The sequence below is a fragment of the Dipodomys spectabilis genome, unplaced genomic scaffold (assembly GCF_019054845.1).
Source record: "Dipodomys spectabilis isolate Male_0828 unplaced genomic scaffold, ASM1905484v1 ptg000108l, whole genome shotgun sequence".
NCBI classification, from domain to species: domain Eukaryota; kingdom Metazoa; phylum Chordata; class Mammalia; order Rodentia; family Heteromyidae; genus Dipodomys; species Dipodomys spectabilis.
This window is the reverse complement of record NW_024870785.1, coordinates 17,683,599-17,706,860: the sequence shown is the minus strand read 5'-3', so window position 1 is coordinate 17,706,860 and position 23,262 is coordinate 17,683,599. Positions and strand designations below refer to the sequence as shown.

At 41.6% G+C, this 23,262-nt stretch overlaps 1 protein-coding gene, 1 long non-coding RNA gene and 1 pseudogene across 3 annotated transcripts; 2 read left to right on the top strand and 1 right to left on the bottom strand.

The window, feature by feature from the left end:
- Positions 1 to 868: 868 nt before the first annotated feature.
- Aph1b (aph-1 homolog B, gamma-secretase subunit) lies at positions 869 to 22,913 on the bottom strand. Of its 2 annotated transcripts, XM_042687947.1 has the most exons (6): positions 22,703 to 22,912; positions 19,916 to 20,086; positions 12,867 to 12,937; positions 11,399 to 11,521; positions 4,142 to 4,269; positions 869 to 1,457 (listed from the first exon to the last, which is right to left on the bottom strand). In XM_042687947.1, the coding sequence occupies exons 1-6, from the start codon at positions 22,813 to 22,815 to the stop codon at positions 1,290 to 1,292; spliced, it is 774 nt and encodes a 257-aa protein (XP_042543881.1). In that variant the 5' UTR covers positions 22,816 to 22,912; the 3' UTR covers positions 869 to 1,289. The 2 variants fall into 2 exon arrangements, with proteins under 2 accessions (XP_042543881.1, XP_042543882.1); XM_042687948.1 differs by lacking the exon at positions 19,916 to 20,086 and having other exon boundaries at positions 22,703 to 22,913.
- On the top strand, positions 9,898 to 17,834 carry LOC122114641. The gene is made up of 3 exons (XR_006148590.1): positions 9,898 to 9,909; positions 10,154 to 10,161; positions 17,573 to 17,834. It is a non-coding gene; the product is annotated as an uncharacterized LOC122114641 (long non-coding RNA).
- On the top strand, positions 16,504 to 17,532 carry LOC122114640 (annotated as a pseudogene).
- Positions 22,914 to 23,262: the final 349 nt, after the last annotated feature.

The following is a 23,262-nucleotide window of genomic DNA, read 5'->3' as shown; positions in this document are numbered from 1 at the left end:
TTGGTAGCTTAATACAGATTTCCACTTTTGCCATCTGGGTGAAAGCTGTGGTTAGCATCATGGGAGCCAATGGAAAGTGTTGATATCACCCTTTGGGCTTGTTTTCCTCATGCTATTGATTACCCTTCTACCAGGTCCAGTGAAACCCATCTAAAACATCCTTCAGCACCTATTCCAGCGGCTCAGAGATACCTGAATGAGTGGCAAGGCAAGTCAATCAGCCTGAGGTCTGGTTCTCATACTGTAATCTTTGCAGCTTTAAATTGAGGAGAAGACAATTCTTTCTATATTCCTAAGTCAGAAGGAAATCAATCTTTGTGTGTATGTGGTGGTGGGGTATGTATATACTGGAGTTTGAACTCAAAGCCTGAGTCCCTTAGTTTTTCAGATTGATGCTCCATCACTTGAGCCACAGCTTCCAGCTTTTTGGTGGTTAAACGGAATTAAATGTCTCATGGACTTTCCTGTCTGGGCTGGCTTTGAAGTGCAATCCTCAGATCTCAGCCTTCTGAGTAGGTAAGATTACAAGCATGAGCTACTGGTTCCTGGCCCTATCAATATTAAAGAAACTGAATTTACAATAAAATAACAGTGATGATGATGGTGAGGAAGAGGAGGATGATATAATGACCACGACGATGATGCGATACCTTAAAATGGGAAACCTAGAATGGAAGTACTTCAGAAAAATACAGCTGCCTTAATCATTAATTATGGTTAAATAATCACAGCGGAGTGGTGTAACTTAGTGCATTTAGAAGTCTGGCCTACTTTCTAAGATGCTACCAGGGAAAGGACGTGGAAAGCACACACAGAGTTGAGGATTTCAGCCTTTTATGACTATGGAACATAAAAAGACCAAGGCTAATCAGGTTTTGGCATTCACAAATTTACTTGCTTAGCAGAACTTGGAATAGGCAATAGTTACACATCAGACTCTTGTTCACTTTGGGTGTTCTCAGAACTTCCCATTTGTACATCAATGGCTACCTTGCCACGCATCTGAATCACCTGGAAGCTTTCAAAAACAACCAAATGCCCAGATCAACTAAATTCAGCATTTTTTGTTTCCTTGGTGACTCTCCAGTGCAACCAGACTGCAGACCACAGCTGCGTCCACTGCAGAGACCAGCTCTTGAAAGCCACACGAATGGAACTCCAACCACGATCATCTGGCTTTTTTCTAAATTCCATGAGAAAAAGGGATTTTTTTTTTTTCTTAGAAAAAGGCACAGTATGCTTCCTCTAAAGATGCAGCCTGCTGTTCGGGAGGTGCTGACTGTCGGAGGTTATCTGGAGCGTTGGTTGTAAAGAAGGAAGTCCTTATCTTGGCAAAGCAGGCAGAGTTTCAGGCTTCGACAGCTGCCTCCAGCAACAAAAAATGCCCAGATGCCCATGAGTGCCAAGATAATATACGCCAACACCAGATTTATCCCATAGTGAGGACTTAGGAAAGTCTGCAAAGAAAAAGTGAATCAGCACAGGCTTATTCAACTTGTAGGACAGCAAAAGAGGAACATGCTTTCCACAGCAGGCTATTGCAGCACACACAGGATGCCTGTCATGTGTTAAGGACCCCCAAAGGCCATGTGCAAGTAGCCTAATGACTGACTCTTCTGTGGTTGTGTCCTTTGCTAGACTCACAGGTTAACCCTGGAATTTTAGCCACTAAATAGAACCAAACTGGTTCAGGAAACGGGTTCTGGAAACTGCTTTATTCAAGAGGCATCTGAGGCCATGGCAGGCACCAAGAATTTCCTGGAATCAGTTTTAGAATAATGCTATATACTCAAGCCCATTCAATTTTATTTTATATTGTGGAGTGCTATGTTCTTTTGTGCATTTCCTTACTTTTTAAAAGACATTAATCTCTTTTAAACAATTTCAAAAGTAATACATGATTGCCATAGAAAATTGGAACACAAAAAATGAGAATAACCTTAAAAACAAATTCAGCTAGATTGATCTTTATTAAATACCACAAAAAGGTTAATAACAAATACATTAAAGTGAAAAACTGGGCCTGGGTAGAGTTTAGTGGAAGAGCACTTGCCTAGCATACCCAATCTCTAGCACTGCAAAACAAACCAGCACCATAATACTTTGTTCACCCAAAGTCAGCATTAAAAGAATGTAAAGACAAACCGTGCCATAGAATTTACCTGTCAAAGGGTTTCACCTGACAATTTTTTTAATAGAAAATATGAATAACTCTTAAAAAAAGATAAACAACTCAATAAGCAGGCAAAATATTTGAAAAAGAGCTTCACTACAAATCGTCCAAGTGGCCTATAAATATATGAAGATATGCGTAGCTCTGTTATTCATCACAGGAGTTAAAATCAAAGTCTAATATGATACCAGGGCATTTCTAGCCAAGTGCTGGCTCCTGTGTTAATGGTGTGAATCCTGTCCACAGCCACCATGAAAAACTGACACATGGATAAATCCACTCACACATATATAGACAAAAGAAGTGCATATACATGATCACCAACAAACTGTTCACATCAGTGATCCTCATGGTAACTGAGAACTGCAAACAGCCACAGAATAGGATTATGAAATGCACACAGAAGGCAGTGCAGCAAAAAAATGAGCAAGACATCTATTGCTAGATGGTGCTAAATCTCACAAACATGATGTTGAATAAAAGAACAAATATCATACCATCCCATTTACATCAATACCCACAGGCAGAGCCTCCATGAAAACCAGGGTACTGGGTGCACGTGGTAGGGACAGGGACTGAAGGCACAGGACATTCCTGGGGATTGTGATGTTTTGGTTTTTATCTAGGCAATAGTTACACAGGTGTGTTCACCGAAAACTCACAAAGATGTACACTTTTGATTTGTGTGCTTTTTGCATGGGTATCATTTTAATAAAACTATTAGTCACTCTATGAAGTCTGCTACTGAGAAGAGAATTACTGTTAACATTTTGGAAAATAACTTTTCACACTTCCTTGGATCTTTTTTAAATTGTTAGTGTCAACCATTCAATAGTCAATCAATATCCATTGGTCAGCACTGTGCCAAAGTCTAAGGATACCATGAGTGACAAAATCTGATCCTTTCATGATCACCCTTCTAAATGGAAAGAGATGGGAAAACTATTAAATAAAACAATGCCAGCCAAAGGTGAGAACTGGAAGAGAGCAATGAATAAAACCCAATGACTGTGCTCAGTTTGGAATATACAACTTTTCCAAGCAGGCTTTTCAAAGAATGAATAATATTTCAAACTGACTTAGGTCAGAAGGGAAACAAATCACTGCCTAAATGTATGCATGCTGAGGGGCCACACCAGATCAGCTGTGGAGGGCAGCCAGCATTGGCTTTGTAGAAGCAAGACTGATAAGTAGTTAATGTCAAACAAAGAGTTGCAGACTTTCTGTGGAGGTAATAGCTCACCTGGGGCACTTGGCTTCTTGAATCTGGTTCTCAGGTTTCCCCAGATTTCCTCCTATCTCACTGGGACTCCCTGTCAGTCTTCTCTGCTGGCTCCTTCTCTTCTCTTCCCTAACCTCAGTGATGAAGCATGTTGGGGCTCAGACCTTGAGCATCTTCCTTTCTTTATATACTTAGTCCTTGTAATTGTCTTTTCTAAACCAGATCGTCTCCCAACCTCTGATGGTCAGCCAGCTGCTTACCTGACATCTCCACTTGGCACATGTAAAGTAACTGGACTCCCAAACAGAACTCCTGACCTCTCTTTTCAAGTTCACCATCTCAGCTGACAGAAACTCCATCCTTTCAGATATAACTATGTAGCTATCAACCCCATTTGAACTTCCTAATACCATGCTTTGAATCTAAATTTGTATAGAAAAAGTTCTATCTATACAGATAATCAGGGTAAAAGTAAAAATCCAAATTAAATTCTAATTCTCATGTTAGGATAGAAAGCATTCCACTTTGTAGTAAAATGGGAACTACTAAGTGCTTCCTAACAGAAGCATATGCCACACTGTCAGGAAAACCATGAAGAAGACTCCAATGAAACCTACCAAAAATTAGTATTGGTTGTCTTCTTTTACAGTGATGCTCAGGTGATTCATTCACTCATTCGTCTGGCTTTTCTGACTGTCCCTAATTTTCTGAGCTCCAGAGTGTGTGAGCACAGAGACAGCACTCACCTGGGCAGAGACCAATAGATGGGTCAGGAGGACTATTAGAAGGATGTACCACTTCTTTTTCTCACATCCATCAAAAAACACAATGCCCCAGAACACATGCAGCAATATGATGACCAGCGTCATGAAAGCTGAAAGGACAACAATGATTAATGCCCGTATCCTACAACAGACATCAAAGCCCTCTGAATGCCCAGCCACTAGGCGTGGACTCTTTGTGTTCCCTGCCGGCCGTCTCCCCCCCCCCCCCCCCTCCCCCGCACTGCAATGGTAGAGTCTGACCCTTCCCACAGCAACAGAGGCCTTGATACATGTTCCATGGATAACTTGGAAAGTAGCACTTCTGAGAGAGGGTCAGCCTCTGGGGCAACTTTTCCTCTCAGATGGGAATCTGCTCAATAAAAAGTCTACTAGGTTTCAAGCATTTCCCATGGAATGCAATAAGATTATTGTGAAATCTAACAGCTTTTCCCAACTAGCATTCCATCCTACTTAAGAGATTTTTCTCAATGAAAAGGAGGATTTTCTGTTGAAACAAGTCTCCTCATTAAAATTTTTTTTGGGGGTGGGAAAAGATTATCAGAGATTTTTCTTAAGCAATAAGACCGGCACCGACAGGTCTCTGTGGAATACTGCTTCCGTGTGATGTGTGCTGTACGAACACATCCTGGCACGGTGCTGGGGAACATTCAAATTCTTCAGGAAAATTCCATATATTCTACAAGTTTTGACATGAAAAAGAAGGAATAGAGATTTCCCTTCCTTGTCACATAATAAAGAAATCATAAGCACTCGTCACATAGAAAAATTCATATCTGGGAACTCTTTCACAAAGCTTGAAGGGAAACAACCATTACTAATAAAAGTGAAAATTTTACATCTTAATTTTACTCAAGCGATTCCAGGCTAGACTGATGCCCTCGACAGGTCTCAACCAGTAAGTCTCCAGCATTTGGAAACTGGTTAGAAATGCAAATTGTTAGGATGTACCCTACACCGACCGAGAAACAACAGGGTGGTTCTGATGCTTGGTCAGGCTTTAGCAGTCCTGCTCTGGAGACATTCGTATAATTGTGTCCAAGGTGATATATACAAATGTATCACATGTACGCATATGTATGCACACATGCTAGTATATGTATACTGCTAGTACTGGGGTTTGAATTCAGAGCCTTGGACTTGCTTCACAGGCACTCTATGACTTAAGCCACTCTCCCTGCCTCTTTCTGCTTTAGTTATTTTTCAGATAGGGTCTTCTGTTTTTGCCCAGCACTAGCCTTCGACCTCAATCCTCCTATCTATGGTATGTATGCACCATTGTGCCTGACAGGCTGGGCTGCCTCGACTACTATCCTTGTGTCTGTTCTCCATCTCCCAAGTAGCTGGGATTCTACACTTGAGTTACAATGTACAGCCAAGAATATTCATTTCAGCAGTTTGTACAAAAAATGTCCATCATAACCAGAATGCATAAACCACAGTATATCTACACAAGGATTACCATATATGATTTCTAACATAAATGCTGATTTCCAATATAAATACTATGCATAACTCACCAAATAAATGCCAGAACATAACACTGAATGAAAACACATTGTAAAAAAATAACCTACTGTTTTATCTACATGAAGCAATATATGTATACATATATATAAGATAATATTAAAAGGACATATCTATTGTGATTAGAGAAAGCAAGCTGTTATATCCTTGTGTATTAGTGTCATAATTTTAGTAAGCAACAGTAAATACTTTAACTAAAGTAGAAGCAGAAGAATAGTTATGAAAACTTCCAGGCAAAGACCGATCATCCCAGTGATTATTTTTGTGGCCACTGAAGGTGTCAAGGCATTAAGTAGGGGATTTAAAGTTTCTATACATCAAGGAAGGCAGAAACTGGCACAAGAGAACACTATCTTTTTTTTTAAATCATGAAGTATTCATACTCAAAGGATATTCTAAAACCTAAACATCAATCAAGCATCAAGAGAAAGCAACATGTTAACCTGCTTGGCATCTTATTAACTCTATGCATCACCATGAATACTGAGACTATCCAAGTAGGCTGCTAAAACCATGTCCTGGAGTTTGGCTACCTGGGAAATCCCCTCAATGTCAGCAGGGCTTTGTTGAGAACTCTGCTCTACACAGACATGCCAGATCTCAGTGGCTGAAAGTGCCCTGGGAACATGGGGCCCAAGGCAGTGCTCACAGGTCTTAATGGAAGATGTATGCTCAGTAGCAGGAAGTGTTCTACTACTGTTCAAAAATGCTTCACCGACTTTCTAATGAAAGTGTGCCCTAGTACAGTATTAGCACCATAAGATTTTTTTTTTTTTCCAGTCACGGGCTTGAACTCAGGGACTGGGAGCTGTCCCTGAGCTCTTTTGCTCAAGGCTAGTGTTCTACCATTTTAAGCCACAGCACCACACTTCTGGTTTTCTGGTAGTTAATTGGAGATAAGAGTCTCAGGCTTTCCTGCCCAGGCTGTCTTTGAGCTGAGATCCTCAGATTTCAGCCAACTGAGTAGCTAGGATTACAGGCATGAGCCACCATGCCCAGCCGGATTTTCTTTTCTTTAAATATATTTGCTCCAAATTGGCACTCAAATCTACCAACTCCTGAGGCCTGAAGACTGAAATGAAAGCTGGAGAAGAGATCAGCAGTCGGACTGGGTATGAGTTATGAGAAAAACCATCAGGGATTGTTCCAGGCAAGTCAGCAGTACTCTGAACTGCCTCTACTGAATGGAAGGAGAGAGGCCCAACTAGAGATGGAAATGCAGCTTACCACCTGAATCAGACTTCAGCCTCAAAAAACATTTCCATTTCTAAGTCTTCGGTGACAACTTTAAAATCATAGAGAAGCAATAAAATCTCATAGACCTACCCCTTCAGGGAAACCTTAAGGTTGACTAATTCATCAAAAGAATTGCCAAGATTTCTAAACACGTTATGCATATAAGAAAAGTCTGGTTCTGGGGAATTTGGCAAAACCTTGTTCCTGGAATAATGTTGAAAATCTGAGTATACCAATAAAATGGGAGCAATTTCCCTAGAAGCTGAGCAATGCAGTGGGCTGATGTCGACACTCTGACCCTCCTTAGCAGAGTCATGAAGAGACAGAAGAATGAACTGGTGCAGAGGCTGTACCAAGGAAGTGTACCATCAGGGAAGGGGCTAGAACAGAACATTGTGTGCCAAGATTTTTTGCGTATCTGACAGCCACAGGTCACGCTGACACTGATGAGGAAAGCGTGAGACAGACTATGTTTTTGCCCTTTCAAATCATTCATGCAGGACTTAAAGGGCAAAAATCATATTCCCATGGGCTGAATGAAGTTACCACCCTGGATGATTTTTTAAAAGTATGACTTTGGTTCAATGCTAATCATCTTTTCAGAGTAGCCCCCTGCCTACTGTGGCTATTAAAAAAAAATCCACGTGAAATCCGGTGAAGAAAAACACTAAACACTAAATGTACTGTTGCAATGGATGAAGAATATAGTAAGAACCATTCACACACATGGAAGAAACAGGCCAACAAAGACAAAGGAATGAAGGCTGCCTTAGCTGAGAGGTAGACAGCTGGGATGAGCCCCTCATTTCTGTGAGAAAGGAGACACGAGTGACTCCAACAGTGGCCTGCAACACACACACACACACACACACACACACACACACACACACACACACACACACACACACACACACACACACACACGTATACAGGGTATGCTTAAATAAAATTAATTATTTTTCTTTTCTTTTTTTGCCAGTCCTGATGCTTAAACTCAGGGCCTGGGCACTGTCCCTGAGCCTCTCTGTGCTCAAGGCTAGCACTCTACTACTTGAACCACAGCACTGCTTTCAGTTTTTTCTGTTTATGTAGTACTGAGGAATTGAACCCAGGGCTTCATGCATGCTGGGCAAGCACTCTACAACTAAGCCACATTCCCAGCCCTAAAATTAATTTCTTACATGTATAATTCAAAGTTGATACTACAAAGAATGATTTTGTAACAAGAAACTTACATAAATTTACAATATTTATTTCATTCTACAGATGCCTATTCACAGGCTGCCATCCTCACCCTTACTATAGACATTAAGATATCAATGATGGGTGCTGGTGGCTCATATTTGTATCCTTAAATAGGAAGACTGAGATCTGAGGATCAAGGATCAAAGCCAGCTGGAAGACAAACTGAAGACACTCTTATTTATAACTAGCAAAAAGCCAGAAGTAGAACTGTGGCTCAAGTGGGAGAGCACCAGCCTTGAGGGAAAAAGCTAAGGGATAGACAGCACCCAGGCCCTGAGTTCAAGCTCCAGTATTCCCTCTCCCACACAAAAGATATCTATCTAAGGATTCAAACGGTTTTTCTTTCTTGCGATTGTTTCTAACATATATATATATATAAGATGCTTTTTTGTTGCTTCGTATGCCCCTCCCCTAGGCTATAACCCCTGTTTTCACTGTATTTGATATTGGTATAATTTGTGGAGGGGAAGGGAAAAAACAAATTGTTTTAATAGGGATACAGGTGGACCCATTGCAACAATGAGATGTACAAGACGTTATATCGAAAAATGAACTTTACAACTTTGAGGGCGGATGGGGGAGTGGCAAGATGGGAGGGCAGGGATGGTAAGGCGAAACAAAGGAAGAGGCAACAATGCTTGATAAGAAATGTACTTATTACCTTGCTCATATAATTGTAACCCCTCTGTACGGATTTTCACAATCAAAAAAACTTAATAATTAAAAAAAGATTATCTATCAAATACAGTATTTTTACTTAAATTAATGGAAATTACATATATATATAATATGTATTTCCCACAGTGCTAGCAAATCTTTATCCTAAAAGAATCATTTTAAACTAGCTTTCTGAAAACAGCCTACTTCACTGAAGAGAATTAGCACCACTTAGTGGAAGAAACTGGTAGAACAGTTGTAGCAATGTAACCACCGAAAGAAAATACAGAAAATGTAGGAAGTAAACACCCCTAGTGAGTACACTTTATTCATTTATGACTCCAAAAGACTTTATTAATATTATATTTCTTTTAAAAATCTTACACTCAGTGTAATCATTTAAAAGTTTGCCAGTAAGTTTACCTTGGCTTGTATCCCTAGATTATCTGAAATGTGAAAGTGTATCTGCAAAGAGCCAAATTGCTTTTATTCAAAAAGAAAATGTTTGGTTTATCAGGTCCCAATCATCAAACTGAAGGAAACTGATTTGAATTTAAAAATAAAATCTAGAATTATGTGTTACACTAAAACTTTATGGTTTTAAGGTCTGACTTAATTGCTGGAATAGCTCTTACTTGTACAGTTCTTTCCAACAAGACAGGCAGTAGTTAACAAAGCCAAGTGCTAAGAATATACTATAGCTCCAGTTCAGAAATTAAACTTACTCCTTTTTTTTTTTTTTTTCTTAATCAGTCGTGGGGCTTGAACTCTGGGCCTGGGCGCTGTCCTCAGCTCTTCAGCTCAAGGCTAGCACTCTACCCTTGAGCCACAGGGTCACTTCCTGTTTTCTGGTGGTTTATTGGAGATAAGAGTCTCATGGACTTTCCTGCTGGGGCTGGCTTTGAACTATGATCCTTAGATCTCAGCCTCCTGAGTAGCTAGGATTACAGGCGTGAGCCACCAGAGCCTAGCTTAAACTTATTCTCTTGACTAGAATGTAAGGGTATTTTTTAGCTGTTAACATGATTTTAATTTTAAAAAATCAGTTTGCTGTTTAAAAAACTTAAGTCTCAATGTTAAACCCTTCAGTAGGATTAAGTAAACATTATTATAAAGACAAAAGATCTTTCTAGAACTTTTCTAGAAAAGGAATGTGCATGAAATAACTATGACCTGTTCACTGTTCCCTGACCTCTGACTTGTAGCCAGTTAAAAGTCCACCACTTGGTCCTATCGACCTTGAAAGTCAAAAACTCTTCAGCCTGCAGGTAGCTGCCTGCAGGATGGATTCCCTGATAAAGTTGGGGTCAGTGTCATCAGTCTGGATAGGAGCTGCAAGACCTGAACTGATCACAGTCTGAGGGACAGAGGGTCCACTGAGAATGGGGACAGCGTGCTGGGTTTAGGGATTGCTACTATATGAGGAATGTCTCTGAACTACGGTGGCAATGGTTTTTAAATTGTTCCCACCTTTTTATACCTTTTTATTACTTTCTTAAGCTTTTCCTTTCCTCCCACTAGAGGCAAGCTCCTTTCAGAGCTTTAGCCTACATGTGAATGATGACTTAATTAAAAGTTGGGTTGTGGGGTCAACTTATTTCAGTGGTATAACAGCTGTGTAGACAACTACAATGTATTTTCGCCCTCTATTATTTATAGTCTACTTGAGGACTTTAAAGGTATCCTTTGTTAATTACATATATAGTACTAACTCAAATCTGTGGTCACTGCATTGAGATGACAATTTTTAGCTGGTGATATGAAATGAGTTTGTGGACCTGTTAGCTGAACCTTTAGACAAAAAGAGCAATTCAGCCAGGCACAATAGTTCACACTTAATACTTAATAGGGAGATAGTGGTCTGAGGCCAGACTGGGCCAAAAATCCAACAAACAACAACAACAACAAAACAACCAAAATATCCCGAACAAAAAACCTAAAATTCATAGAACTCCACCTCACACTCAATGGTTGAGTGTGATGGAGGGGCCTATCATCCCAGCAAGATGGCAAGCATAAATAGGAGGATAATAGTCCAGGCTAGCCCAGCATAAAGCAAAAATAAGTAGTAGAGTGCCTGCCTAGCAACTGTGAGGCCCCAAGTTTAAACCCCAGGACCATCAAAACAAAACAACACTAACACAAAACAAAAAAACCAACCCAAAGAACAACCATTATTATTTCCTCTCAATTTTGAGATTAAATCTATTGCCTAGCTCCAAAAACCACTGATATTAATTAATAAGAAATATCAATTAAAAATAAATATAAAGTCAGAAAAGCACACATAACCTACTAAAATTAACTTCTAATATTTTAACTGTACAGTAACATTATTAGGATAGCCAAATAGTAATAAATTTTATGGAAGCTAAATATTACTCAAAAATCCTAAACACTCTAACCACAATTCTTCATTTCTTCAGTTTGTAGTGCCTGAGAGTATTTTATCTTTGAAAGGTATAAGGTAAGTCTCAATCCACCTAAAGTCCTAAGCCAGAGAATTCCAACAGTTTGGGACAGAAGCCTGAGGTAGGCATACTGTTGGACACATACCTGAGTTAAGGAAGAACTGAGGTGAATCTCCGTGGATGCCCACCGTGCCTGGCCCCAAGGAGTCAGACAGAGTGTTCACAAAGGAAAATACTCCACTCATGATTCCAAAGCCCAAGCCAGAAACTAAAGAGGAAAGAAAAAAATCAGTTAGACCCTGCTATGACTTCTCTTCAAATAAAGTGTCCCTCCTTCTGCTCTTTTTTAAATTTGTCTTTAAATTAAATGTCCAAGGACTAGGGAATACTATCTCCTTGAAGGGGAAAATAACTTATACTGTTCTGTTTATTTTGGTGGTCCTGGGGTTTGAACTCAGGGCTTTGCGCTTTGCTAGGCAGGCACTTTACCACTTAAGCTATACCCCAACACATATGCTGTTGCTGATATATTGGACAGCTCACTCTGGAAAGGCTCATGTTTGGTTAAGTGATGAATGAAAGAGAGAAAGGGAAAGAAAAAAGGTTCATGTAGCAGAGAAATGAAATAGAGAAGATAAAGATCAAGAAACAGAAGCAGTACAGGAGGCAGAGGATTATGGAACCTCTGATTCTGGTTTCTGAAAAGAGTCTACAAAGTTAAGTTCGATGGTTTAGAACCAGAACAGAGATGGAGGGTAATACTGTAAGGTGTGATCCCTGGACCACATTGAGGTGACTCAACTTAGGGACCTAGATCTGATCACAGGAGTATTAACTGCATTCATATGCAGAGTCTTTCTCGTTACAAAGTTTTGGTAAATATCCACAGAAAAGTGAATCACATTCACTTTGAAATTGGTATTATTTAACATTTGGGACTCATACCTGTAATCCTAGCTACTCAGGAGGCTGATGCTGAGATCTGAGGGTCAGGGTTCAAAGCCTGCCCAGGGAGAAAAGTCCCCGGATGAGACTCTTATCTCCAATTAACCACTCAAAAACTGGAAGTGGTGCTGTGGCTCAAGTGGTAGAGCACTAGCTATGAGCACAAAGAGGCTCAGGAACAGTACCCAGGCCTTGAGTTCAAGCCCACAACTGACAAAAAAAATGGTTAGAATTTAAGGGGAAAACATGTAAGGGTTACTAGCAATCACTTTCATTTTATAAGGAACAGGAAATCTGTGGAAATAATGTATACTAATAGGCTGAGGTGGGATGAAATGTTGCTTGAAACCTACAAAGATAGTTGGAGATATCACAGGGCAACAATTTTGTACAACTGATGTATGTTCATAAAAGAGAAATAGAAATCCACAAAGATAAAAATGGTTTCTTTGTCAAGTCTGATTTTTTTTTTGGTCTGGTCATGGGGTCTGAACTCTGGGCCTGGGCGCTGTCCCTCAGCTCTTCAGCTTAAGGCTAGCGTTCTACCACTTGAGCCACAGCGCCACTTCTGACTTTTTCTGCTTATGTGCTGAGGAATCGAACCCAGGGCCTCATGCATGCAAGGCCAAGCACTCTACCACTGAGTTACCTTCCCAGTTCCTACTTACCATAGGCCAGCAATCGCATAGAGGGTGCTGTCTCTTCTGGGTTTATGATCTTCAAACCCTCATTGGCTTTTCTAAAACAAAACCACAAGCACACACACATGTATTATGTATTTTTAAGAAAAAGCAGTAGAAACTATATACTTATTGGAGGCTTGTGATTAGGTTATCACTAACTCTAGAATCCACTTAAACAAAACCCAGCCCATTTTCAATGAACTGAAATCATTAAGACATTTCCAATTAAATGTCTGCCTTTTATCTGGTGTTCATAAAGAAGGAAATAATAATACATATATGTATATATATGCAAACAAGTCACTAGGATTTAGTTGAATAGGTAAAATAGCAATATTCAGACTTGTTTCTGAGATCCATTTCAGATCCCAATATCCTGGGAGAAATATAGCTCTTCTGAATTTTCTTTCTCTTCCCAGAATACATCTTCATTTAAGTTGGTACTTCCTTGTATTTTCTACCAGGGTTATATTTAGGGTTATATTTATGCTCCCTTCTCCACAGAACCAAAGTTGTTCTTTGTATGATTTTTTGTGGGAGTGCTCTGGGATTGACCCCAGAGTCTTGCATATGCTAAGCACATGTTGTACCACGGACTGACACCCTAATCCTCAGGCAATTTCTTCAAACAGCCTCTACCAATGGTTGTAAAACACTAATCTTTCCTTACTCTTAAATGTTTTAATACTGACCTAAACTCTCACATGATAACCACAGGTCTTTGGATTTTAAAACATTATCTATATTTGTTTCATATCCCCAACTAGACCTTGAGAGATGGCATTTTTGTAGAACAGAATGTTACCAGCAGATCAGGAGCTAAATGAATACTTGGGTGACAACGATCTTTAGAATGATGCTATCTATGCTTCTGTTATGAAGCACAGATTCACAGACTGACCATGATCCCTCTCCCCCTGCAGATGTATCAGGATGTTGTGCCCAACAAGTCCTCTACTGTCAGTTATGTTGCTATGGCTGTGTGTGTGTGTGTGTGTGTGTGTGTGTGTCTACTAGGGCTTCAATTCAGGGCCTGAGTATTTATCTTTTTCCACTCAAGGATGGCACACTAACACTTCAGTAACACCTTTACTTCCATCTTATTGGTGGTTAATTGGAGATAAGAGTCTCACAGACTTCTTTGCCCAGGCTGACTTTAAACAATGACCCTCAGATCCAACCTCCTAGGTAACTAGGATTACAAATGTGAGCCATCAGTGACCAGTACTTGTTACTAATCCCTCTTTTGTTTTATTTGCTGGTCATGGGGCTTGAACTCAGGGTCTGGGCACTGTCCCTGAGCTTTTCTATTCAAGGCTAGTGCTCTCCCACTTTGAGCCACAGCTCCACTTCCCTTTTTCTGGTGGTTAATTGGAGATAAGAATCTCATGGAAGTTTCTGCCTGGGCTGACTGTGAACTAAGATCCTCATATCTCAGCCTCCTGAGTAGCCAGGATTACAGGTGTGAGCCACCAACAAACGCGTGGCACTAATCCTTCTTGGGGAGGGGGGGGGAATGGGAAAGGATGGGAAGGGTAAACAAAGGAGGAGGCAACAATGCTTGGTAAGACTCATTACCTTACCCATGTAATTGTAACCCCTCTGTACGGTATTTTCACACACACACACACACAAAATCCTTTTTGACTAGAAACTTTAACAGTGTAAGATCTGTACACAAAGAGTGTTTAAAAGGCTGGGAAGGTGGCTCAGTGGTAGAGTGCTTGCCTTGCATGTATGAGGCCCTGGGTTCAATTCCTTAGCATCACATAAGCAACAAAAACCATAAGTGGTGCTGTGGTTCAAGTGGTAGAGTGCTAGCCTTGAGCTGAAGAGCTGAGGGACAGTACTTAGGCCCAGAGTTCAGGCCCCACAACCACCACCACCAACAACAAAAAGAGTATTTAAATTATATTTACTATTAAGTTCATTTATTAAAATAATAAAGGAACAAAAAACAGAACAATTTGCCACCAAGTGCTGAAACCAAAAGGAATTAGATTAACTCTAAAAACAATTCAATTATCCAGAACATCCTAATTTTCTGGGTATTGTGTTAATTTAAATTTCAAGGCATGAATATTCATTATAGCTGTCTATTCAGTACATAAATGTACATCATTGATTGCATTAAGGCGGTGAAGAATTCAACCAAAACAGTAATATACATAATGAAAAGGGTCCTTTGCTTGTCTAGCCTCAAAAGAAACAATTTGCTATTTCAGTAATCTCTGTTTAGAAATATTGGCTAGGAGAATTTTTTTTCCTTTTTTCTTTTTGTGCTGGTGTGGGATAGGAGCTTGAACTCAAGTTTTTTTTGTTTTTTTTTTGGTGGGTCGTGGGTCTTGAACTCTGGGCTTGGGTGCTGCCCCCTCAGCTCTTCAGTTCAAGGCTAACACTCTACCACATGAACCACAGCACCACTTCCAGTTTTCTGAGTGGTTTATTGGAGATGAGAGTCTCACAGACTTTCTTGCCCAGGCTGGCTTTGAACTGTGATCCTCAGATCTCAGCCTCTTGAGTGGCTAGGATTACAGGCATGAGCTACCAGTGCCTGGCTTTGAACTCAAGTTTTTACACCCAGCTTTCTTGTTTATGGCTGATGCCCTATCACTTGATTCATGCCTCCAGACTGGTATTTTATTGGAGATGGGTTTTTCTGCTTGGGCCTTCAACCTTGGATCCTCCAGGTCTCAGCTTCATAGGTAGGTAGGATTACAGTTGGGGGTTACCAACACTTAGCATAAGCCAACTTTGTCTTCTTTCCTGGAAGCAACAGCCAACTAAATTGTTCAGTTTTCCTAAATAAATTTGTCACATGATGGTAATAACATCAGCAAATGTCTCAACATAGCAAGAAGACTCAAGCGGGGAAGGATCTCTCTTTCATGTAAATTGCTCTACCTGATATAGCAAAGTACTGCCACCACTAATCTACTGAACTCATTGGATTCTAACAAGCAGTAAATTTCCCTATTTTCCCTTATGGATGTTTATGGGAGGAAATGTTCCCACTTTGACAGTCCCCAGTGTCAATATTAGGAAGTGAGAAAGTTTCTGTATTCCCCGCTAGCAGAACATATGACCCTTCCTGCAAGGGGCAGTGTTTTCAGTATGAAGTGGAAAATTCTTCTTTGTTTATTGCTTTTTTTTTTTTTTTGGTCTGGTCGTGGGGCCTGATCTCTGGACCTGGGCGCTGTCCCTCAGCTCTTCAGCTCAAGGCTAGCGCTCTACCACTTGAGCCACAGCACCACTTCCGGCTTTTTTCTTTTTGCTTATATGGTGCTGAGGAATCGAACCTAGGGCCTCAGGCATGCAAGGCAATCATTCTACCACTGAGCCACCTTCCCAGCCCTGTTTATTGCTTTTTGAGACAAGATCTTGCTAGGTAGCAGTGCAGGCTAACCTGGAACTTGCCACCCTCCTCCCTCTACTCCTAAGTGCTGGGATTACAGGTGAGTACCACCATACCCAGCTTTGAAGTGGAAAATTCTTTGTTTGCAGTTATTATTGTATTTGCAAGAAAAAAAATTTGACCATTTTTTAAATATAAAACGTTGGATTTGGCTGGGATGACGCAGCCAATGAGAAGGCACAATGTTGATGAGGTCCTAACATGGCTGCCGGGCAGCTGTTTACTGGCCGAAAGGATGTGGAGTGGGCTACTGCCTCCTGGCCTGAATGAAAATGATAGCGTCAAATCCTGAAGATGAAGCCATACCTGGGAACTCCAAATTTAACTTACAAGAAGTTAAAAGAGGATGGGACCAGTAGGAAATCAGATGCTTCAGATTTCCCAGAGGATAAGCCAGCAACTGAGCCCCAGGTCCAGGTAAAAGCATATGAAGAGTGCCCTTCTGGAATTCCCATAAATATGTGGAATAAATTTCAAGAATTGCCTAAAAAACATTCTGAGCAGAAAACTTCAGCCTCAAGATTCAGAGGAAGAAAAAGAAAGCGCTCCAGGAAAGGTAAGTTGAAGAATGAAAAAGACTCTCATAGTGAACAGTCCTTAAATGAAGCCCAGTGGAAGGAGCTTACTCCGTATTTTGGAGCCAATGATAGATTTGAACCTCCTGTGAAAAAGAAAAAAGTTGAAAAGTCAGGTCTTGAAATTGCCAAAGCAACTGCCTGCCACAAGTTTGTAGAAGCCAAAAAGGAAGCTGAAAATTCACAAGCTGCTAGAAAGCAGCAGCAGCTGGCATGGGGGTTTGAAGCAAAGAAGAGATGGGAAACCAAAAGCAACATGGGACATACGTAACCTTGCAGAGCTCAGAACACTTACAGACTCACATACTCACACTAACAAGACGTTCTTGCTTAAATATGTTGGAATTTGATCGAAGTAGGAAAAAAAAGTGCATAAAACTTAGGAGTTGATTATCAACTCTTGGACTTTTTTTAAGGAGTTTATTCTTGAAGTGAGTGTTTTTGTTATTTGTGTAAGAAATTAAGCATACACAGAGGAAAAAAGTATGGGATTTTTTTGTTACTTATTTATTTGCATAGACCTACAGTCTAAAATCAATCTGTTTTTCATTTGTTTGGTACAACAAAGCCCGTGAGGTTCTTGGACTTGTTTTATCTGTTATAGGCATGATGACGCTGATCCTGGAATTGTGATTTTAAGATTGTGACAGTTTTTACAAAATTTTACTTATAGAAACAATTATAGAAACAAACAGTCATAGAAACAATTATTGATCCCTTATTAGTGGCAGTAGAATTGTTATTTTTATGGTCACATAGTAAAATAATGTTTGTATACCTTCAGATGAGATAATTATAAAAGGGGGATAAAATGTAGTATGTAGAGGGTAGTTTAGTTTCAGCTTTGCATAGAAATGTAACTATCTCAGCTCTGTCATTCTTTAAATTATTAGATGCTATAGCTACATTAGATGTATATATTATACTAGATGTATAGTTATATTAAACAGATAATTATAATTCCAAATAACTGAAAAAAACTTTGCAAAGTTCCTGATAAATCAGACTTTTTCGTTTGTTCTTGTTTTTTTAATGTATCAAGGAATCTGCATACATACTAAATACATCATTTTGGAAATTTAAAAAGAACAGACTAATGCCTTTTTAAAACTGGCCTTTATTAGACTTTTTTAAAAATGAAGTTACAAAAGTTTCAATCGAAACAAAAAAATCTAGTAAATCTACTTTAGGCAACATCCAAGAGCTGCCTAAACTCTTTACATTTTAATCAGTAAAAATATGATTAAAGCTGGGCGCTGGTAGCTCAGGCCTGTAATCCTAGCTACTTAGGAAGCTAAGATCTGAGTATCCCAGTTCAAATACAGCCCTGGCAGGAAAGTCCCTGTGAGATCCTTATCTCTAATTAACACCTAGAAAATTGAAGTAGAGCTGTGGCTCAAAGTGGTACTGCACTAGCCTTGAGCAGAAAAGCTCAGGGAGAGTACTCGGGCCCTAAATTCAAACTCCATGACCGACAAAAAAAAAAAAGTGATTGAGTTGAGGCAATCCTCTAAACTTAAAAGGTAACTTTGGCAGTAGAGATAAACAAAATATTGATGAAACTAAAGACTATATTTGAATGCAGTAGAGGGCTATGAGTTCAGACCCCAAGTACTGCCTAAATAAAAGCTATTTCAGTGTATTCATGTGCAAAATCATCAACAAAGTACAATAATTCTCCAGCTTGTCTGTTTTTTGCTGATCTTGGGACTTGAACTCTGGACTTGGGGTATTATCCCTGAGCTCCTTTTTGTTCAAGGTTAGCATTCTACCACTTGAGCCACAACATCACTTCTGGTTTTTCTGTGATTAAGTGGAGATGAAAGTCTCACAAGGGCTTTCCTGCCTGAGCTGGCTTTGAACCAAGATCCTCAGATCTCAGCCTCCTGAGTAGCTAGTATTACAGGTGTGAGTAGTTAGGATTACAGGTGTGAGCAAGCAGCATCTAACCTCTCCAGCATGTCTTAACTATAAAGTATTCAATATTTGTTAAAAACAATTGCTGGCAATTTTTTTGCAGTATATTTTGTAGGCTATAATTAAAGATATATTCTGCAAATGCAAGGCCCTTATTAATACATGTTTATACTAACACCTGTTTGTCTATTTCTAAAAGTCTTTTAAGAGGGCCAAACATGCTTTCCTTGGCAGCCAAAGAGGCTTCTCTGAAGTTAGCAGGAAAAATTAGCTGTAATTCCTACTTGTTTATTTTCCTCACTGAAAACATAGACCTACACTGGCACTGATGGCTCATAATCCAAGCTTCTCAGGAGGCTGAGATCTAGAGGAACAAGGTTCAAAGTTAGTTCAGGCAGAAAAGTCCAAAAGACTGTAACTTTGAAAAAACCAGCAAAGAACTAGACTGGAGGTGTGGCTCAAGTGGTAGAATAGCAGCAAGCAAGTAGAGCGAGTGCAAGGCCTTGAATTCAAGCCCTGGCACTACTGTATTTAAAAAAAAAAAAAAAATTGTATCCAGTCCCAGTGGCTCAGCCTGTAATCTTAGCTGCTGGGAAGGTAGAGATTTGAGAGACCTAAGTTCAAGGCCAAACAGGTAATGACAATCCATCTCAACCAATCAATGCTTATGGTGGCATGCCCCTGTCATCCCAGCTATATAGGGAAGCAAAATGGCTGGCACAGTGGCATGCACCTGTTATCCCAACTGGCACAGGGAAGTGTAAGTAGAAAGATCTCAGCAAGGCTACCTGCTCATGAAGGGAGACTATATCAAAAATAACCAATGCAAAAAGGATCTGGATGTATGGCTCAAGTGCACCTGTCTAGCAACTGGGAGGCCTTGAGTTCAATCCCAAGTACTCCAAGAAAGTAAATTCTTCAATATTTTTGAAAGGAAGTTGGCAAAGAATTTCTTTAAGTTAAAATAGTATTTTGGAGTTGGGAATGTGCTAATGCCTTTGTTTAGAATTATATCGGAAAGGACAAACCCTGAAATACCACAGGCTATTTAATCTTTAAAGTGATCAAATCACAATTCAAATCTAATTGATTAAAAAAAAAAAGGTAAGATAAAGCACTGAACTTACTTTAAAAGTCTGTAGTATGCAAGCCGGAAAATTTCTTGGACAATGACAGAAAGTAACACTCCAAAGATGAGCAGATATTTCTGTACTGGGCCATCTTCATTGTCATTTGTGAGTCTTGCTATGAACCAAAAAATGGACGAAAGAAGTAGAGAGACCAACCAGAAGAAAGCTCTTAAAAGAAAAACAAAAGTTACAAGTGAACTAACAGTATTAATAATGACTCAAAAGAGCAAAACTCTGCTTGAGAAAGAATAGATTTTGCACGTGTATGCATGTCAGTACTGGGACTTCGACTCAGGGCCTTATACTCTCACTTGGCTTTTCCATACAAGTCTGACACTCTATCACTTGAGCCACAGTTCCACTTCTTGGTTTTTGACAATTAATTGGAGGTGAGTCTAGAGGAGTTTTCTGTCTGGGCTTCAAACTCTGATCCTCAGATCTCAGTCTCTTGGGTAGCTAGGAAGATAGGCCTGAGCCACAGTGCCAAGCTTAGATTTTTCTATAAGAGGAAAAAAATCCTTATAGTGGTGTTCTTGATCAGTTGCCCTTAACCAATGATACATTTTTCTCAGTGAGAAACATGTGGTCCAAGGGAAATGTGAGGCCTGCCCAATAATTTCTTGCTCTCAGTGACCAGGGGATGTTCAAGGGCAGACTACCTGCATCTAGCTGGAAACTTACTTTTCCTGATGCTTTGCTTGTTGTGGTGCCAAAACAATGAAGTACACAATCTGTGACTATTAAAACCTACCAGAAGTTATAAAGGTCAGGTATCCACAAAGCTGTGTCTTTTCCAGAAAAAATAAATTAGTGTGTGCTATAAAATTCAGAAGTTAAAACCCTACACTTTGCTCTAGATCCCAATTCTTTTTTTTTTTTTATTTTGGGTCCGGTCGTGGGGCCTGAACTCTGGGCCTGGGCACTGTTCCTCAGCTCTTCAGCTCAAGGCTAGTGCTCTACCACTTGAGCCACAGCACCACTTCCAGCTTCTTTCTTTTTGCTTATGTGGTGCTGAGGAATCGAACCCAGGGCCTCATGCATGCAAGGCAAGCGCTCTACCACTGAGCCACCTTCTCAACCCAAAGATCCCAATTCTTTTTAATTAGCATATATTATTTGTTTGTGCAACAAGTAGGTTTCATGATATTTTATGAATGTATACATGTGTCTTAATCAGTTTTTCACCTACTGTTACGCCCCCCCCCCCATCCTCTCTCTTCTCTCCCCTCTCTTCTTCCCTATGCCCTCCACCTTCTCTCTCCCCCCACTTTCTGCATTGGTACTGGGTTTGAACTCAGGGTCTGAGTGCCATCCTTTAGCCTTTTCTGCTCAAAGTTAATGCTCTACGGCTTCCAGCTTTTTGGTGCTTAATTGGAGATTAAGTCTTAATAGCTGGCTCCAAACTGAGATCCTCATATCTCAGGTCACCTGAGTAGTTAGGAGGTGTGAGCCACAGGAGCCTAGCTCCACTTTGAACAATTTCCACAGATTTCATTGATCTATTTTCATCCATGCAAATGACCTACAACAACCACATTCATCCTCATTCACATTCTGCATTAGCCCTACCCCACAACCAAACAGCTTTCTGGGCTCAATTCTTTTAACAATCCAGGATGGATTTTAATGGTTATAGTATTATAAACCATTAGCCCAAATCTCATAGTGCTTTTTCAAATGACACATGCCAGGTATAGTTCTTTTCTACAGGGGTGTGGGAGGTGAAGCAGCTCAAAAATACCGGGATCACAGCTAGCCACCCAGCCTGTTGGGGTGTAAGTAGAAGGGGCATGCTCTCATTTGCCTGAAAGCTCAGACAGTGACCACATTCACCATCAGAGTTGAGTGTTTGCAAAGCAGGATCAGATATGTCAGTGTTTTCTTAGGTTTCCACCCATCAGAGGAGCACCTGAGCCACCTGGAAGGTTTGAAGACAATCTGAGCCTGAACCTCACCCCCTACCCATTGTAGTTCAGAGGATCTGAGGTAGGCCACGGGCAGATGCTGGCACCATCTGGTTCCCAGGTGATTCTCACTGGCAGAGAAGGAAAACTACTGCCCCAAGACTCTACATGGCTCTTTCGCCCGGTGGGGAATTACAGACGTCATTGAGAACTGAGGGAAATAGGAGACCACCTCTTCCTCCACAAAAATGAAAGGGTAGCTGGGCGTGCCAGTGGCTCACACCTGTAATCCTGACCACTCGGGAAGGCTGAGAGATCTGAGGATGGGCAGTTCAAAGCCAGCCCTGGCAGAAAAGTCCGTGATACTCATCTCCAAATATCCCCCCCACCCCCCCAGGAAACCGGAAGTGGAGCTGTGGCTCAAAGTGGCAGAGTGCTAGCCTTGAGCAGAAAGAGCTGGGGGGGGGGGGGGGGGGGACAGCGCCCAGGCCCAGAGTTCAAAGCCCACCACTGACAGGAACAAAAAAGCGGGGGGGGGGGGGGGAGGTACACATATGGATGTACTCACACGTATCACTCTTCAGAGGCTTCGCAGCCCACAAGCCTGCCAAACACCAGGGGTTCGGGGCCCCCGCCGGGGTCTCCCCGCCCCGGGCCTCCCCCTCCCCGCAGCCGAGGGCTACGAGCCTCGGCGGGAACGGGTCTCCGCTCCGCCCTCCTCAGCCTCCCGGGAGCCCAAGGAGCTCGAACTCGCAGCCCGCCAAAGGTCGCAGGTGCCCCGGGGGCGGTGGGGAGGGAAGAGGGGAGGGAAGGAGGGATGGGGGGGAGGAGGGGAAGCGAGCCCCGGACTTCCAGGTTTTCCCCTGCGTAACCGCCTCACCCGGCGATGAGGAAGATGACGCGCAACGGGTCGGTTGCGATGGTGAAGATGTAGAGAGCGAGCGCAGGCCCGAAGGCAATGAAGGCGCAGCCAAAGAACACCGCCGCGGTCATGGCGGACCTCCGAAGCCCATCCGGGGACCCTGAGGGGGACGACGCAACAAGCGCCGGGGCGCAGTCTGAGGCGAGGGAGGAGCGTGAGGGTAGGCGGGGCGAGGCCAGGTGGAGGAGGCAGGCCTCGTCGCGAGCTGGGCGCCGTCGGGGCGGGGCGGGGCGTGGGGGCGTGGCCTTGAAATGAAGTGGGCGGGGTCTCGAGGGGGCGTGCCCTAGAAGTGGAGACAGGGCGCGGCCGGAGGGAGGAGTCAGGCCTCGCTCTGGGAGGGGCCTAGGGGCGTAGCCAGGAGGGGGGGGGGGAGGCTGTTCGGTCTGTGAGACGGGGCGCGGGAAGGGTAGGGGGTGGAGAGCCAGGATTCGAAGTGCTTCTGTCGGCAAGTGGGGCTCAGACGTGGTCTCTAAATGCTACCGTCGCAGAGTCGGGCGGAGAGGGGCCTAGAAGTGTGC